We start from the raw sequence: 18,055 nt of genomic DNA on the forward strand, positions 1-18,055 counted from the left end.
AAAATATATATTTACCAATTGTTAGAACAGCCATTTAAAACTGTAAAACTTACAAGTATATAGATTTAAATTAACCTGTAAAGTAAATGTAGCATAAAAATAAATGCAACTGAAGAAAAAAGTATATTTGGTAAAAGTTCCATAACACTTGTGATAAATCAGAAGTTGATTAAGTAAAAATACAGTTTTATATATATTTCTGTACCGTGTTTGAAGGTGGTAATAAGTTAAGAAAAAATGTAACATCAAAAGTATAACAAATTATAAATCTAAACACAAAACTTGATTAACAGCTATAAAAGGTAACTTTTTTTTACATTTACTTTTCTTACTTTACTTTTAAAAATCTTAAACTTTTAATTTTATGTGATAAGTTATAAAAATTGTGCCTGAATGCAGAACTATAAAACATAAAATTAAAAAAATAACATTGTATTAATGTGAAAGGTAATATTACATCATCAAATTTGTGATAAAGTAAACGGTAAAACTGTTATTCCATCTCTTTTTGGCATACTATAATTACCGGGACATTATACGCTACATTTAACATTCAGATGAATTTTAAAACCCGAGTTTTTAAAATGTGTCAAATTCCACTTCAAACTGTCCGACAAGCCCACCGTCACAATGCTTGATGAACTGGAATTCAGGAAATACGTGAGTTCATAGCACCGCAAGGAATATGATCTGACATCTTTCTCTGATGGCTTCAATGACAGCGATTACTTCCTTTATGAACTCGTACATTTTCTAATGCCTTGAATGTGAAAGAGAGCTACAAATTAGAGCTGTTAAACGAGTCGAGTGACATAAAGGGCGCAGTATTTCTCTGTAAAAAATGTTAAAACTATGAGCCACTGCCTTAGCACAGTCAGCTTTAAGTACCTGGGAATACATTACTCATCCTGATTGGTGAAACGCAGTAAAGGTGTGTCACCCACCGTAATTTGTAAGGCTGAAATTAGTCACTCTCTTTTTTTTGCGCCATAAAACATTGTTCAATTGCAAAAGTGGAAAGTTTCCTGTTTCCTCTGAGAGGCTTACGTCACCTTTAACCAGCACAGGCTTGTTTAATAAAGAACTGCAACATCATTTCAGTGTGACTTTTATTAAAGACACAGCACAGATGATACAAAAACCAAAACATTCCAGGTAGATAAATGGTCTCGTTTCGGATATGCAGACATTTGAGGGGTTTGGGTTTTTAATAAAGGCGGACTTTTCATTTCATTTGACAGTTGAAATAAGTGGTAATCCGTGTCCTTGCAGACGACATCATTTTCTGTTTTCTGAATTGGTACATTTAAACGTTACATTTGCCAAAGTCAGCATCGTTCCCTTTCCAAGCACGTCACAGTTCCCTCCCCTCATATAAGCCATGTGAGGTTCATTTTGTCAGACAACGGTTTTCACATTATGACTAGCAACATATATAGTATTTACATTAGCTCAATGTTGCCTGACTTTCTGCACCTTCACAGGTTTTATTCAGTGTCTTCAAATGGACTTGTTTTAGAAGTCTAAGGATACAAACCCTTGTTAGTCAAAAAGCACCTTGTCACACGTCTATTACAATTCTTCCACAGCAAGACACAAGTGTGAATTTCTGTTATTTAAAATGTAAAAATAGTAGTAATACTGATAATGCTACAGTAAATCATCTATTAATAGTTTTAGGAATATCAAAAATTAAACATTTTCTGCAGTAAAAAAACAAACAGTATAGCTCAAGATACGGGAACTTAGCACACTTAATATGATGAGGCATTGTCAGTTGATATTTTATAAGAAATAAGTGTTGTGCGAGAAGCTGATCATTGTGGTGCCTTTCATTGTTCAAGAACAACAATGTCAGCCACTCCATGCACTTGTGAGAGCTGTTCACAGTCGAGGGACGCCACCAGCTTCCTGGGTCCAGGTTGGGAGGGGATGAAGTGCTCTGTCAGCGTCACTTTGGAGTGGGCGCCGATGTCACTGAGAGGGGCAAGATGAAATGAAACGTTAGTCTCGATACAAAAATGTTAGTGGAAGAGAAAGGGAGGCAAAAAAGAGAAAGACTTGTTCTTACCCCACGACCACCTCATGGCCCTCCTGAAGGCCCAGGCCCTCCACTCTGAACACCACTCCCTTCAGTGTAGATGGCAGGGGGTTGGTGAAAGTAATCTTGGCAGCCATCTCTTTACCGACAACGGCGTCTCCAATAGGCTGCCAGAAAAAGAGTTAAATTAGTCAAGAGGGATACCTTTAATAGAAATAAATGTTATGCATTTGTGTTAAAATAATGCTCACTGTATGAATAATGGGGGAAAAAATGAAATCTTACTGTGATGGTGATGTCAGGTGTGCGAAGCCTGAAAGTTGTCTGGTTAGCTAGCACTTGCTTCGTTTCAGTGACTCTTCCACACAGGGTTAGCATGAAGGCTGCTTGATCCACCAGCTGGCTCTGGTATTGTTGGTAGGGCAGGACCCAGTCAATGGTTTTCTCTATGTGATGGGAAAAAAAGCAAATTTTGTTGTTGTTGTTTTCAATTTAAATGAATGCTTAGACATTTTGGAACAGCAGCTAGCTGCTAGTTAGCTTGGCTCAAGTAACTTCCCACAGGACGAGCTAGCCTAGCCTAAGCACAATGTAAAGGTTTCAGAAAATAAGTTTGATTTTCCACTTCAGTTTTCAGTTTGATTAAAAATGATCCTGTCCCCAATTTTCTTCATGACTGTGCATTTCCAAAACTCTTGTTACCTTATCTTTTTTCACATCTAAACAAAGAGCTGCAGTTATGAGTAATAAAATGACTGTTGCTTGATTTAGTATCACACAGTTTTATCTTCTTAGCCTTTATTTACTTTAACACTTTTTAGATTAAAATATTTGTTTAACAAACTAATTAAATTAAACATGACATAAAATGTTAGTATTTCGCATCTTCTACCTTTCATTTATGAATAAAGTTTTCCAGACCTTTAGTAACTTGTTTTTTTTTTGTGATGCGAGAGCAGCAAGAGCTAAAAGATGGAAGTTTTGTCCTATTATTTTAAAGCCTTGAGTTTAGCGTTTTAGCTTTCACCCTTAGGTTTGTTTGAAACCAGTCTTGATAAGCAAGGGAAAATCCAAACAAAAGGTAGCAATTGTTAATCACAGAGGTGGGGCTCTCCTAATCGCGCCAAAACTTATCATCTTTTTTACTCTAACTGGGCCTAGATGTTGCTAATTTCACATCAAATTGTACTGAAGAGGTTTTGACAATAACGACTAAGACCAAAACCCTACATAGATAGTGCAGCTTCATAATTGAGCTCGAAATCCAACCTTCATTAGGCGAAAGCTCCACAGGCATCTGCTCCTTCTTGATGGTGCCCTTCAGCACTCCAGTGTAGTACATGACAGCCACCTGGCTGTGGATTGTTGCCTGGCGGGGCTGTGAGCTTAGATTCTTCACCAGAATTTTCAACTGGGCATCAGCACCCATGCTGGGTCCCTCGCCATCCACCTTTACCTCCACTGACACATCTTCTGCCACTGGTGTGGAATAGACATCTGGCTTGCTGCCATAGCGACTTGCAGTCTCTACTGCAATGCGTTCTTCTTCTGAATCTAGTAGAGGGAGGAGAATGTAAGTGCACCTCATTCTGTCGGAGGTTTCAGGATTTACTGACATATGCAAGAGATATGGTGCACAGTCTTTCCAATGAAAACAAACAGAGAGCTATATTTAAAGAATTGTGGAGAGCAGGTGAACAGTTGATGAGGGTTGAATAAGTTCAACAAAATGATCTATAGAGAATGACAGGACTAAATCACTGCTTATTAAGATATTTCCAGGTGGTGCAGAAATGATTCTGTCTGTTTCTGGAACATCAGTCTAAGGTAGACTTACAATTAGACAAGTAAAAAATAGCTGCCAGTACCTTCTTCATGTTTGTACAAGGATGTGATATCTGCCCGCTTATCAGAGCCCACCGCTTTGGTGCTGATGCAGTGGCCGACAGCTTTCTTTTCACTGTAGATCTGTTTAAATGTGCCGTCCAGGTTTCTCTGCCAGTAAATTTTGTCACTGTTGACCTGCCAGAAAAATACCAATAAACACAATAAGCTCAAACAGAACAGGTTACCCTTTTTACATATGATTACATGATTCATCTTTTGCTGACGGTTCAAGCTGCAAAGACCACTTCTGAAATTCTTACATATCTATATCTAGTACATGCAAAACAACAAAGAGTTCAGTTCAAGAACACGCACTCACCTCAGCAAAGACAAACGGCGTGTCATGTTTTAGGTAGACATGGCCAGAGCGGATGGCGTTCACAGAAGCAGGGCCACAGCGGAAGGTGCCCTGGCTAGTTTCCTGGGGAGTGGCGTCTACGGCCTGCCAGCCTCCATTACCTGGAGGTAAGTCTGGTCTGGCCATCCAGCAGTCATTCCATACGTGGAAATTCCTACAGTTAGACAGAGTTTAGGTATTTTGAATTTAAGTAAATTAAACTGTTCCTTTTAGGTTAATATAATAATACAATTAGCATGTAGTTAGCTTAGCTTAGCATAAAGCAGTTAGCTTGTTTATATGCCACAATTTTACACTTTAATTTTTTGTATAAAATGCAAAGTGTTCATTAGAGACTTTTGGTGGCATTTGTAGATATATTTTACTGACTTTAAACATAGCTGGCAATTTTTGTAGAAGTGAAACACATCTTAACAATTTAATAGAAATTAAGGATATGGGTTTAGTTTTTGTTACATTAGCTACATTCACAACATGTGCCCTGTTCCACAGTTATAGTGAACGGGTGTTCAGGCAGTTATAGGGATATGGAAAATGCAGACAGAATGTCTAAGGGCTCTTGTAGGATACCAGTAATACAGCATAAAAGAACACATAGATACAAGACAAGCCTATGCACTTTTAAAAGAAATTTCAACTTGGGGATTTTCAAGAACATTTTAGAACATTTCTTTAGCATAGGTTTAGATGATTTTCATGGCAGGATGCCATTCTACGTAAAGCTCTATATCTTACCAAACAGAGTCTCTATTGAGATAGTCAATTGGCTCCAAATTCTCATTAAGGTATACATCTGTAGTAAGGGATACGTCGGTATCATGTGCTGACTGGAAGTTGGTCACACTGCGGGAAGGAATGCCAAGGCAGCGCAGCACTAAAACCAAAGACACAGATATAAATAGATCAATTAAAATTTATTTCTGCAAGGCCATTTGATACTTGAGTTAGATTTTCAGATGGTAATACTTTAGGCAGCAAGGAATTTCATTATTCTGGTTGAATGAAAGCAACACATGTGGCTCTATCTGTGACAAATATAGATGGTATGTTAAGAATGCCAATGCAAGGTATTTGGAGTGCATAAAAGCTATGACTTGCTATCAGGGGCAATATTATGTGCTAGGGTCAGCTAGCTATCATGCAAGCTTCCCTGGATGCACACACAGTGAATATGAAGTGCTCTATGACAGAGTTACTGTGAGAGCTAATGCAAAGACACAGACTGACAAAAAGCCATGATTATAATAAATTTGTGGATTTGTAATTAAATTGACATCCACACCAAGACCCACTCTTGGGTATTCTTTGCCGCTTTTTTACACACACAAGCCTAACATACAGTACAATCCATTTGCATGCCTTCTAAGGCTTGCGACTGCCTACTAAAGTTTAAGGTTTCACCACAGACACACTCTTAACTTTCACTCAGCCATCCAGCACCCTTACTTTTTAATGTTTTTTTCCTCATAATCACCTGTTGTAGTGATCCCAGAGAAGACCCAGCACTGTCCATATGACACAGGCGTTCCATTGGTCGAGTGGTATTTCCTCAGGATCTCCACGCTGCTGCTCCACGCCGTAGGTGAGACTCCATCAGAGTAATCACCTGACCAGTTTCCAACTAGAACACCGTAGTCATCCTGAGCATTTATCTAAAAAGGACACAGTGACACGGTCATTGCATTTCCTGTATTTTTTTCCTACTTTTTCTAGAAAAAACGTCTTTCTTTTGTATATTAGCTCACCATGGCAGATATGACCCTGACCACGTTGACCGGATCCCCTCGACCAGATGGCGGCATTTCACTCTTCTCCATGATAAACAGACATGCTTCCAGGATTCCCTCATGAAACTACAATGAAGAAAAAAATTCACTTTGAAACCAAAGTTTGGAGAATTGTCCTGTGAACACTGGATACTGTAAAGAAAAATGAAAACATTTTGTTTTTAAACAGAAATTACCAGCTACTGAAAAACACAATGAAAATATAGGTACTAGGAACAGTTTAAAATAATTCCATCTTCAGCAGGAACAAACAGGGTAAGTGCCACAGGGTCATAATTGTGTAATGATAGCTTAGAAACCAAGCTTGCTCTTCATAGCTTGTACCTGTCCGAAATTCCACGTGCGAGCACCGATTTGTTTCTCCGTTCCGTAGTAAATCCTCCCAGTGTCATTCAGCACATACTCCTTCCTCTCCTCCTCGTTATCCAGGAACACGCTGTCCTCTAGAAACACAGGAATTTGCTCTTATTTAGCTTCATGTCACTGAAAATGTAATCTTCCAAGAACAGGCTTTCAATAATGCATGCACAGTTAAGTACATTTATGTGGTTATCCCTGACGTTCAGTCTAATTAAACCAGGGAATACAAGGAAACCCTTTTTTTAAGTAGATGTTTTAAATTTCTTTTAATGAACAGAAACATTCGAGCTTCCCCCCTGTTTGTGAAAATGACCTAAAATCCCTGCTTTATTCACCTCCTTTGTGACTGAACAACTCAAGAATGTGTTTTTTTCTTACTTATCATGTGAAAAAAGTTCCCAAGGCCAGGAAATGGTTAAGAAACACAATGACTGCATAGATCTTGCAGTGAGGCCCACACTCACTTATGGGAAAAAGTCTGGTTTTGGTGACCTCAGCACTCCAGACTTGGGCGTGCGCCCCTCACCCGAGTCTATGTGTTTCTTTTTCCATCCCTTTTTATCTGTTACTGTCACCACCTTGAAAATGCCCATGGGTGGGGACTAGGAACGGGACAAAGAGAAAGAAAGGAAAAGCAGTAAAAGTAACAGACTGTTTGAGATGGACATAAGAAAATGCAAATGGAAGGAAGAGGTTTAACAAAGTACGGGGGGCATAGGAGAGGAAGAGGGGAAGTTATGCTTGGGTGGGAAAAGAAGAGGAGGAGGAGGAGAGAGAGAGTGAAGCATAACATAGTGTCTCGAGATTTTAAGGGATGAAGCTGATAGTATCTGGCAGCTGTGATAATTGTGGTTTTCATATCTTGCTAAAAAAATTCCTGGAATGTGGGAAGAAATAGATTCACAGAGGAAGATGTTAGGGAGGAGGTCCAAGAGTCAGAGTGAAGGTCAGGTCAGCAGATAGCAAGAAAGGTACAAAACAGGGAGGGAGAGGCATAAAAACGGGAAGGAAATACACACGGAGGCAGTAAAAGCAAGGGAGAGGACAGGTTGTCACCAGCTGTAAGGATTTCTGCGAGCTCGCCCCATGGCGCTTCATACAGTAATTGTAGGATTTTGACTTTTATGAGTGTGAGGGAGAGATTGGGCTAGGGAAGAGGAGATTGAAAGAGGGAAAAGGAGATTGGGCATGCCGCCAAAAGCAGCAACCCCATAATGAAAGACACACAGGCTTTTCATCACAACCAGGTCCACTGTTTTTTCTTTTCTTTTCTCTTTTCTTTTGCTGCTTTGCAAATGCGCTTTTTTCTGTCGAATATCAAAGAAAAAAATAGAATTTTGGGTCTAAGATAACAGTTCTGAGAATGTACAACAAGACACTATACGGTTGAATTTCTTAGTGGAGCTTTGAATAGGGTTAAGATTAGCAGATACAAGCAAGGGCCAGGCTTCACATAACTTATATCAAGGTAAAAAAGCTAAATTAGACATTTGGTCCCTCTTGCTGGCCACTGGCAAGAAGACGATAATAATTCAATTGTAGTTATATAGTGCTAAATTGGAACAAAAGTCACCTCAATGTGTTTTATATTGTAAGGTAAAGACCATACAATAATAATATATGAGCAAGCACCTTGGCAACAGTGGGAAGGAAAAACTCCCTTTTAACAGGAAGAAACCTCCTGCAGAACCGGGCACAGGGAGGGGCAGCCATCTGTCCTGACTGGTTTGGGGCGAGGGGAGGGAGACATGACTCTGATTATGGGATTTCTAACTGAGGGTTTAATTTGGAAGACATGAAAACTCAGTAACCATGCTGCTTTCACCAGCCCAGAGAAGCTTTACCCACCATGCCTGACAAGTTAGCACAAGTGCTGACCCCTGTCTTTCTAAGAATCACACACTCGCAATGCTGTCTGAAGCTCAGCATGTCCACCATGCTGAGCTTCTGTGCCATTGTGAGCTTTCTGTAGAGGCATTTTTTTTCCTTTTTTCTCTTTGAAAGAGGAAAAGCCCCTCTAGCTGTTGAACCCTTCAAAGAAAAATGTTTTCTGCAGGAGTGAAAGACTACATTGTAAGTTTAACCCTCTAGGAAACTGCATGTGCAACAAACATTGAAAAACTATGAAAGAAAGTTTTTTAAAAAAGTCAATAACAGACAATTTTTTATTTCAATGAGTGCCCAATAAGTGGCTGAAGAATGTCTTGTTATACCAAGAATTCATATCAAACCAGTTCTACTGAAAAAAGCACAGTACACAAGATTGAATATCACATGAATAAAGCCACATAAAGAGAATTTGAAATATGCACAAAAAATACTCCTTCAAATAAATGGTAATGTATTATCCAAATTAGGAAATAACATAAAATCATTAGGTGACAGTTTCATCCCCTAAAAGCATTACAACTATCTGCTGTTATATTTAGACTGAACCTCACTAGTCCAGATTATTATAAAGTTATGACACAGATAACTGGTGTGGTAATCCTCCAGGTGGTGTGGTCCTTGGGCAGGGATAGCTCAGTAGGTAGAGTGGCGGCCCCATGATCAGAAGGTCGGGGGTTCGACTCCACTGAACGGCTACCCTGAGGTACCCCTGAGCAAGGTACCGTCCCTACACACTGCATTGGTGACTGCCCACTGCTTCACTGGGTGAATGGGTTAAATGCAGAGGAACTATTTCCCTATGGGGACTAACACGCACACTTTACACTTTACACTTCATTGTTATTTGTCATCCATCCATCCATCCATCTGATCACCCATCCATCCATCCACCCATCCACCCACCAATGTCACTGGGGCAGCAGTCTCAAGAGAGATGCCCAGACCTCCCTCTCTGCCTCTGCCAGCTCTTGTGGAGGGGGCTTTCCAAGCCAGTCGACACACTTAATGTCTCCAGTGTTTCCCAGGACACCAGGGACAGACGGCCAACTTCTGGAGCTTTATTAGTAACCGAAGCACCTAAAAGTGTTTTTCTTTTCTTTCAGCCATCTCCATTACTTATAGTCCACCCTGGCTTCATTTCCATTGTAGTCTGTGCTACGTGCAGCATTTTTTCAGCTTTTTCTGAATGTATTTTTCTCTGCTGTGCCTCTGTTCTGTAGAAATGTTCCCAATTTCCTTGTTTGTTTTCTTAAGTCATGGTGCTTTCAGCTCTTTGAACAACAGGCATTTAGGCATACACAATTAGCAATCATATCTGCATATCGAATGACCCCGCTAAAGGTCTCCCTCATCTTACACCCAAACTGTTTTGATCTGCAATGCAGGTGAAAGTCGTGCTCTCACTTGTGGCTAAACCAAATACGGCAGAAGTTTTGGTCCAAGCCGGGGGAGTTGCATAACAGACCACAGTCACATAGACACACACAGTCACGCTGTTGCTATTCTTGGGCAACAACACACTCGTGGACTGACTTGGCCTTTATCACCCAAGTGTAATATTATACCAGAGCTGCTCTAGGAGATTAAATGGCTATACAGGCATCCATTTTATCTGAGTATTCGCAGTTAGACAGATGGAATCTGCTGCTCCCAGATGCTGCTCCCAGAAAAATATTGACTTTTTCAGATACTCAATTCTACCTAAAGCCTAACATAAATCCAGATAGTAAGTAATTCATTTCTGGAATGTTATGTAAGGTCACACGTCTTCTCTTTTTTTATTTTTCCAATCATCTGTGAGTCGTCTTCTTTCCTTCCTCTCTTCCACATTCCCTGGCTTCAATCCACCCACACCCACCCCCGCCTTCCCTGTTCCCATTGGTGCCAGCTTACCTTCACACCAAGGGTTGAAGAGCATGACGATGTTCTTGCTGGAGGTGTAAGTAGTTGTGGCGTTGCCTTTGAGCGAAGAAGTTGTCACAGTGAGCTCGTAAAGGCCGATCACAGCGTTGGCTGAAGAGTTGATGGACAGCTTGATCTTATTGCCGTTGTGCTCTACAATTTTGGCCTCCCAGCGTTCGTCTTCCAGGTGCTTCACCAGCGGAATGATGACATGGGTCCCTTTGGATACCAAGGGCAGGGAACCTACACCAAACAGATACATAACCATATTATTCCCTTTTTTAAAAAAATTTATTTGTATATTTCTACTCAAACTACTAATAGTCAAAGCACTTTTTTAATAATTGAAATCCTTCTAAATGTTGCAGAGATATTAACTAAGGTTGAAATAGGACCAGGCTGTGCTCTTGAAGATGTTACAGCGAGTCAGAGTATCCAGGCTTAGTGTTGTGCTTGTTAACATGAACAGGTAAAAATGGAGGCTGAAGCCGGACTGTTCATCACTGATCTATCACATGCTGAAGTTCGGGCTGCTGGGCTGGGGTTAGCATTCACTCTTTATCATCACCCTAGGTTCTTGGCTAGCTTTGTGTTAGCATGCTATCTGTGCAGATGCTTGCAAAGAGCTGAAGTTGCATTATAGTATTACGTAGTTATTTCCGTTCTGGACGCAGTATGCACTTTACCATCATGCTCCTGTCAGTTTATGCAATAAAGATAAAAGTAACGTCCATAGCTCCACCATTTTCCTCCTCTTGACAAGAACTGAAATCAGCTCAATGTAGCATGTTTTTTCTTTTTTTTTCTGTCTGGGTTGTGCAAATAACGAAAAAGCTTTGTAATGCAAGTGACAATAAACTTGTAATTACTGGATTGTGTAAATGTAATACGATAGAGCAGCGGTCTCCAACCTTTTTTGCGCCACGGACCGGTTTATGCCCGACAATATTTTCACGGACCTTTAATGTGTCGCGGATAAATACAACAAAATAAAACTAGTACCGGTACCGAAAAAAATGAGATTTATTCATAACACACGTGAAAAGACCCAGGAAAACCGAGTTAACAATCAAAACGATAACAAAGTAACGCTGAAAACCGATACAAACCCTGAAAACCATACATTTCACACCTGAGCCTCAACTCTCGCGGCCCGGTACCAAACGACTCACGGACCGGTACCGGTCCGAGGCCCGGGGGTTGGGGACCGCTGCGATAGAGCAACATGTTACTTTGGAAAGCGTTACATTCAACACTGATTGCAATGACAGGATTTCAAAAATAGTTGTAAACAACTGCAACTTTTTTGCTAAAATGCTGCCACCTTGTGGCAGAGGTTCTTTTCAAATACACTTTATGAAGAGTTATGAAGAGTTTTTACAAAATGTACATTTAAATTCATATTCATGGCATTCAATGTTTTAAAGACAGTCAGAGAATTTGTCTTTTAAATTTAAAACTTGAGTCAGGACACTGTTGTTTAGCTTTGCCTGTGAGTGGCCCTGTGGCACAAATTTAGTTCAATTTAAATTAAAATATAATTAATCAAAATTTTCCCCCCACAAAATCTAATACTCGACTCGTTGCACAAGAGCAACAGATTCATATAGATATAAGGGTATAAATGGGAGTATGTGTGTATTTGAGTGTACTGTGTGTGTATGAGTGCATGCACATAACCTTGTCAAGGATGTGGTAAAATATCTTTGCTTTATGTTTTTGAATGAAAATTTAACCTGCAGAGCTCCAAAAAGTGTTTTCCTGTTTTCGCTTATTTGTAATTATAAGCTAACCTTGAAGATTTTGATCAAATAAGGCAGCAGCAACAACAGCAAAGAGACCTCCTTACAAAATCTGGTTGCAAACCTTTTCACATCACAGTAATTTTATGTTATTTCCAGTGTATGGCAACCATTCCAAACTGTAAACCACATGTGTATGATAGTCTTTGGCCCAGCTATGTGTGGGTTCCAAGAGTAAACACTAGCGTGGGCCTGGAAAACCTCCAAAACTCCAGGATGTGCACATCCCCACAGAAAGCGTGCACATTTGTGTGAGTGATTATTTAGCTTTAATGTTCCTTTAAACGTGTTTTTGTCATGGACTAGCAAATCCATTAGTTAGATTAAAACCCTCTGGATGTTCTCCTCTGAGCTGCTTGCTTTGTGCAACCCTGCTGGACGACCATTCGTCCAAACAGAAATACGGAGTTTACCAAGAAACCATTGTTCTCAATTTGACCGCATCCAGGACACCCCTCCCTTCCTCTCTCATCTCTGAATACTTTTTTTTAGCATACTTTTTTTAAAGCATGAAATGATGAAAAACAGTGTCTCTTTTCTGCTCAAAACAACAGCTTTGAAAGCTTTACTGATAAAAATCACTGCTTTTGGAGCAACACTTCGAGCCTGTTCCCTGCCCACAGTGACACTGATGGCAGCCAGTCTGCTGAATGTGGACAGCTCAGACACTTACATGCAGTTTGTTTCTTTTTTCCTCCCCTCTCCCCATGAAGCTATCACAGCAGAAGGAGCAAATCACTTCTGGGTGGTGATGTATTGCCAGAGTGTGTAGCGTGAGGTCTGTAAATACCAGAGGGAGGTGTCCAGTGTCCCGAGGCCTGGAAACTGTTAAGACTGCGGGCTGCTGGGTGGAATCCAGAACTTGTTGTGCAGCCATGAGCTGCTGCTGAAATCAAACGTGCTAGCTATGCACAACATTTGGACCGTATTTCCCATGATTTGAGCAGTCGCTGGTTTCTTTCTTGTGTTTGCACATGCAGCTAATTTTGGTTAAAAGGCAATCCAACAATTTTAAACGCAAAAAAAAGTTTACAAATAGTTAGTGGCACTTTTCCTATGAAAAATCGAAAGCAGCGTTTTATTGGATGACTTACCGTCCAGTAACGTCAGCGTTAAATGTTATCTCCCACATGCAATGTTTCCCACATACACTTAATTACAATGTGCATCTGTTACTTTTAAAACTGTCTTTTAAATGGCTTAAAAAAACTATTGATCATACTCATTGTTACAATTTTTAATTCATTTTTCTTCATATTTTGGTTTTAAAAAGATGGACACTGTCCAGCCACTGGCTTCATACCTGTTTTCAGCTCCAGGTACAGCTTGTCAGTGTCAGTACTGAAGGGCCTGTTGAGCTCAACCTCTATCTGGAAGGTCTGGCCTCTGCGAAGGATCAGCTCATCCCCGTGATACAGGTCAGTGTGATGCTCCTGTCTGTTCTGACCTGCCCTGGAACTCAATAGGTCCACCGAACACACTGACAGCTTCCCTTCTAACAGGAGAGGTTTGAATATCAGATTTGATGCCAAAAACAATGTCATGTTTTCACACAGTTTAAAATAAGTGTCATTACCATCTGTTTCCTTTGCCTCTCCGTTCTCGGGCTTCGGCTTGGGGGGATCTACGATGGCGGCAGGGGTTGGGAGTTTGGTGAATTCCACCTCATCTGTGACATCATATGAGGTGGTGTTTGGGTGCTTACAGCAGCACGGGCACATCTTTCTGAGCCACCATAGACAGCCCCCCTCCTCCTGCTTCTTCTCACCCTCATTCTGGATGGTCAGCTCCACCCTTGTGGGTGGGGCTGCTCCGGGGAATCGCCCAATCTCTGATGTAGTTCTTACTGTTAACCGCTCACCTGGCATTCTGGAAAACACATGAAAAAATGTTAACTATAATTCTAAAGAGAAGAATTTTGGATACCGATTATATGCACTATTCTCTGGTCTTTTAATTCACTAAAATTCAATTTTCATTCAGTTTTATTTTTTTTATCGGCCAGTTCCCAACATATATATAGTAAAGTAAAGACCCCACAATAATAGAAAGAAAGGAGATTAATTAAGTACACATACAGTTAATATTTTATGCCAATTAACTGCTCACAAGTAATGAGAGGCCACAGGCAGTCCAATTTATTTCATATCTTTGTAATAAGAACAATGCGATGGACTAAATGAACAGTTTCCTTGTTTCTTAGTTTCATTAATTACTACATTCCTGACATGGACTCTACTCAGCTGCAAGTCCTTCCCGAACAATTTCGGGGAATTTCGCCATTCGTCCTTCTTAGGTGCTCTGCGTGAGCAAACATAACTGCTACGAGCAGCTGGATTCAATCTGCTGCGCCTCAGCTGCTGGAGAGCAGTGTAGTTGCTGTGTTCGTGATGTCTTTTTGCGTGCACATTGACTGCAAACGCAAGTGGACAGGGTCGTGCACCTTACAAGCATTTATCATACTGTCACATCCCCACCCTCATACACTGCACTAATAATCACAGTGGAATGAGATCGTTAGTCTCTTTGAGGATTGGCCTGACCTTCCTCGCTCGTTCTTGTGTTTACTAGAATGCAAATCTGAGGGAGGAGACGGTTTTCCCTCAATCCTTCTTTTGGTTTTACCATCTGCATCTTCTCTCTATCAAAACAAAATCACAAGCTGTGTGTGATATGCAACTTTGCAAATGTGAAAGCTATTTTGTTTTTCAAAAACAAACCATCAGTGAAGTTTTGTTAGCACATGTAAACTGTAATGAGCTGCAGTGATGCACATTGTTGGGAGAAAACAGTGTTGTTAATGAAACGTTAATAGCAGACACATGGTTTATAGAGCAATACAATTCAAATAGCCCTGAACATATATGTATGTGCATGTGTGTGCTTGTTACCAGTTCTTACTGGTGAATGAACTGGTTCTTATATATCTCTTTTCTACTCTAGTTGAGCATGTGGCTTTCACCCATTCATTTATTAATTCATCAAAAGCACTTTATTTCTATGTCTGAGTGCTTTTTGATCTAACATTAGCATACACAGTCAGAAATGTGATTGTTCAGTATGTTGCCCAAGGATACTTTAGCATACCGACCTGTGCAACCAGTGACTGAACCGCTAATCTTCCAGTTACTAGATGATCGGCTCTACCTTCTGATTCACAACCACCTAAACATGAGCCACCGTCAGCAGAACATGAGCATCTTGACTTCTAAGCAATGTTAATACTTTTGAACTTAAGCATGAACTGTACTGTAGTTAACTAATAATATGCTCCTTAGCTTTGGGGGTAGCCCTAAGTTTCCCTATAAACAAGATACAAGGTAACATTTAGGGCTTACTTTGGAGATCATTTCTAGTTATAGTGAGTGAGCTGTGATTGGACAGTAGTTAATTTGGGGAGGAGTTACCACACATCCAATCATTTCTGTACATAACTTCAGCATACCAGTTTACAGGTACAGGTTTGACCGGTGAAGTAAAAAAGCATTACAGGAATGTTTAGATGATAACGCAGACAGATGGGAGCTGCTGATCCAGTGTGGCTGAGCTGATTTTCAAGGGTAACTATTTGCATGTCACGACACAGGGTGGAAAGGGCAGAGGTCAAAGGGCAGACAACAGCTGAGGAAGAGGGAGGTGCGCCTCATAGCCTCAAAGCTTTTAAAATCAATGCATGTGTGCACCATCTGTGTGACAGTCACGTTTTGTATTTTTTAACTCGGTGGCTTCCTGAGTTCATCTGAATCCTGACGGAAAATGATAAAGCTGTATGTTTTTCACACAGTGACCTCACCCGAAGCTCAAGTCGATACTGTTAGGCTCACTGAATCTAAAAAAAAGGAACCGAGGCAGAAAAACAAACACCCTCCATATTAGCTATTACAGGATCTTTTGAAACATAACTAAGTAAACAAGCAACTTACAAGCGTTTTTTGTCCTTTTTAAAATGAAGCCTTATCTTCCTCTTGCACCAAGGTGGTCTAAAATTAGCCAATTAGAGACATCCACTGAACCCCCTAGAACCATGAAAAGTCATTTCACAAGCCTAATTTTTTGGCAGCCGTTCTCTTCCCTTGCTCACACTCTAATGCGCAAACTTAAAATGATCTATACTGTAATACAGCCATCAGCCAAGCTTGAAATGAAGTATTCTTCATCTCGTCCTCCCTTTGCTACTCTCACTACCACTCATATCACTTTCTTCCATTGTACTTTGCTCTGTATCTCCGCAGTCCTGCACTTTTCTTCCAGTTTTTGTTGGCATGGCTGGTACGCCTACTAGGTCCTGATATGCCCCCTACAAATTTAACTTTATCTTGTCTACAGCAAAACCAGCTTCAACTGGCTTGTTTGTCCAGTGAGTTTGGTCCCATGTAAAACTGACTGATTATTAAACTGTCGCAACAAATCCCTGGAGTTCCAGTGTAATTTTTTTTAAGAACATAGAGATATTGCTTAAATCATATACACTACACATCGTCTAGGTCATTTTGAAAAGAAAGGGAGGAGCTGCAGCAGCTGGCTGCCAACCAAAAAGGCTGAAGCCATGAAAATACCTGAACTAATTGACTGTGTTTGCTTGTTTTTAAATGAACGTAGAAAACGTTTAAACAACAAAAAACGTCTTAGAGTTTGGAAGGTGACCAGACATGTTCTTTCTACTGGACACAAATTAGATGAGGTGGCTAATTGTAATGATGAGCATAGCCCTCAAATTCGAGCTTTCCTAACTTGTTTTTCCCCGTGGAGAAAGATCCAGTAAGAGTTTAACTGTACAACAAAACCAAGAAAGAATGCGCACAACTTTACGACTGTGCCTGGCTTCAACATCTGTCTTAAGAAAGCGAAATGCGAGTGGTTGAAAAACTTACTTTCTCTGTATGGATTCTTCTTTGGATCAACGATGAGACCTGGATGTCGTCGTGAGTAGCTATCTCTCAGCCTGTGAGAACTTTTGGAAACTTTTCGTCTTAATGCGCTCCGTTCGTGGATCAGAATTTTAAGGGTGCCCTGGAATGTCCTGCGCGGTACTTAAAGCTGACACACACACCCCTGTTTCACACCGCTTAGCACCACCGCCCCGCCCTGGTTTGAAGTTTCCCACTCCCAACAGAAGGTGCAGCTGACGTTTGAGCGCGTCAGAGAGCGTAGAGTGGGACAAGGCGGAGGACCCAAAGTTTAGTTGTGCAACACTTAGCAAAACTTTATCGATGGAGAAAGACAAGGGAAGGTGACAGACAGTGAAGAGGAGAGATAAGGACGGCATGCCTGAAGAACTATTTTTTGTGTTTGCTTTATACGGCGCATACAATAGGACCAAAAATAACAAAAATCTCATGGATGTTTTCAGTTATGAACTCAGGAAATCCGTCACGTTCAAGAAAGTGCTGATTTAGCCAAACTTCCCTTTTCTCTCTTCTCCTTTTCTTGATTGCTTTACAGGAAAACCTCAAAGTCAAACCCATTCTGACCTCTGACCGCGCAAAGTTTGAACTTCCTAATAACCAAGGCATAAGTTCATCCCGCGATAATTGAACACCTATTAGAGGTTTTATGACTCATAGGCCAATGCAAGCAAGCAGAGTGAATAACTGAAGTTGCATCAGCAGCTTTGTGGCTTGGCAGAATAGAATTATGAAGTCATACCAGATCGTGGTGATGATGACACAGACAGCCCGATAAATATCAAAACCTGCCCTCCTGTGTCAATCAGCATTAGATGGTTGCTTAATCAGCTACATCTAGAGGAGAGAAATGCTCTCACAGGCTACAGTAAGGCATTACAAATTACTTACTATTACTTAGAATTAGGGCTGCCATAAGCAAGCAAAATATTTAAGGTGATGTTAAATGTAAATGTTGGTGTTATTATTATCAATATATCCTTAAACATGTTTCCGGATGAAATTGCAGATGCATAAGTTTAACCTTTTAAAAATGTGGTGCATATGTTGATGTATACAGTTTGATATTCTTGTAGCTCAATCCACGTTTAGGCGATAAAGTATATCACTTTTTTTCATTTCAC

The 18,055-nt window shown here is 40.4% G+C and overlaps 1 protein-coding gene across 1 annotated transcript; it reads right to left on the minus strand.

Moving 5' to 3' along the window:
- Positions 1–1,092: 1,092 nt before the first annotated feature.
- On the minus strand, positions 1,093–17,139 carry tgm1l1 (transglutaminase 1 like 1). Its single transcript, XM_084912529.1, has 14 exons — positions 16,899–17,139; positions 13,604–13,896; positions 13,331–13,522; positions 10,217–10,468; positions 6,398–6,516; positions 6,032–6,139; positions 5,761–5,938; positions 5,022–5,160; positions 4,248–4,440; positions 3,910–4,063; positions 3,311–3,595; positions 2,327–2,487; positions 2,072–2,208; positions 1,093–1,977 (listed from the first exon to the last, which is right to left on the minus strand). Exons 2-14 carry the CDS (start codon positions 13,893–13,895, stop codon positions 1,833–1,835), a joined length of 2,355 nt encoding a protein of 784 aa, XP_084768655.1. The 5' UTR covers position 13,896; positions 16,899–17,139; the 3' UTR covers positions 1,093–1,832.
- Between the last annotated feature and the right edge of the window lie 916 nt (positions 17,140–18,055).

The sequence above is a fragment of the Perissodus microlepis genome, chromosome 18 (assembly GCF_051167445.1).
Source record: "Perissodus microlepis isolate ML-2025 ecotype Zambia chromosome 18, ASM5116744v1, whole genome shotgun sequence".
Lineage (NCBI taxonomy): Eukaryota > Metazoa > Chordata > Actinopteri > Cichliformes > Cichlidae > Perissodus > Perissodus microlepis.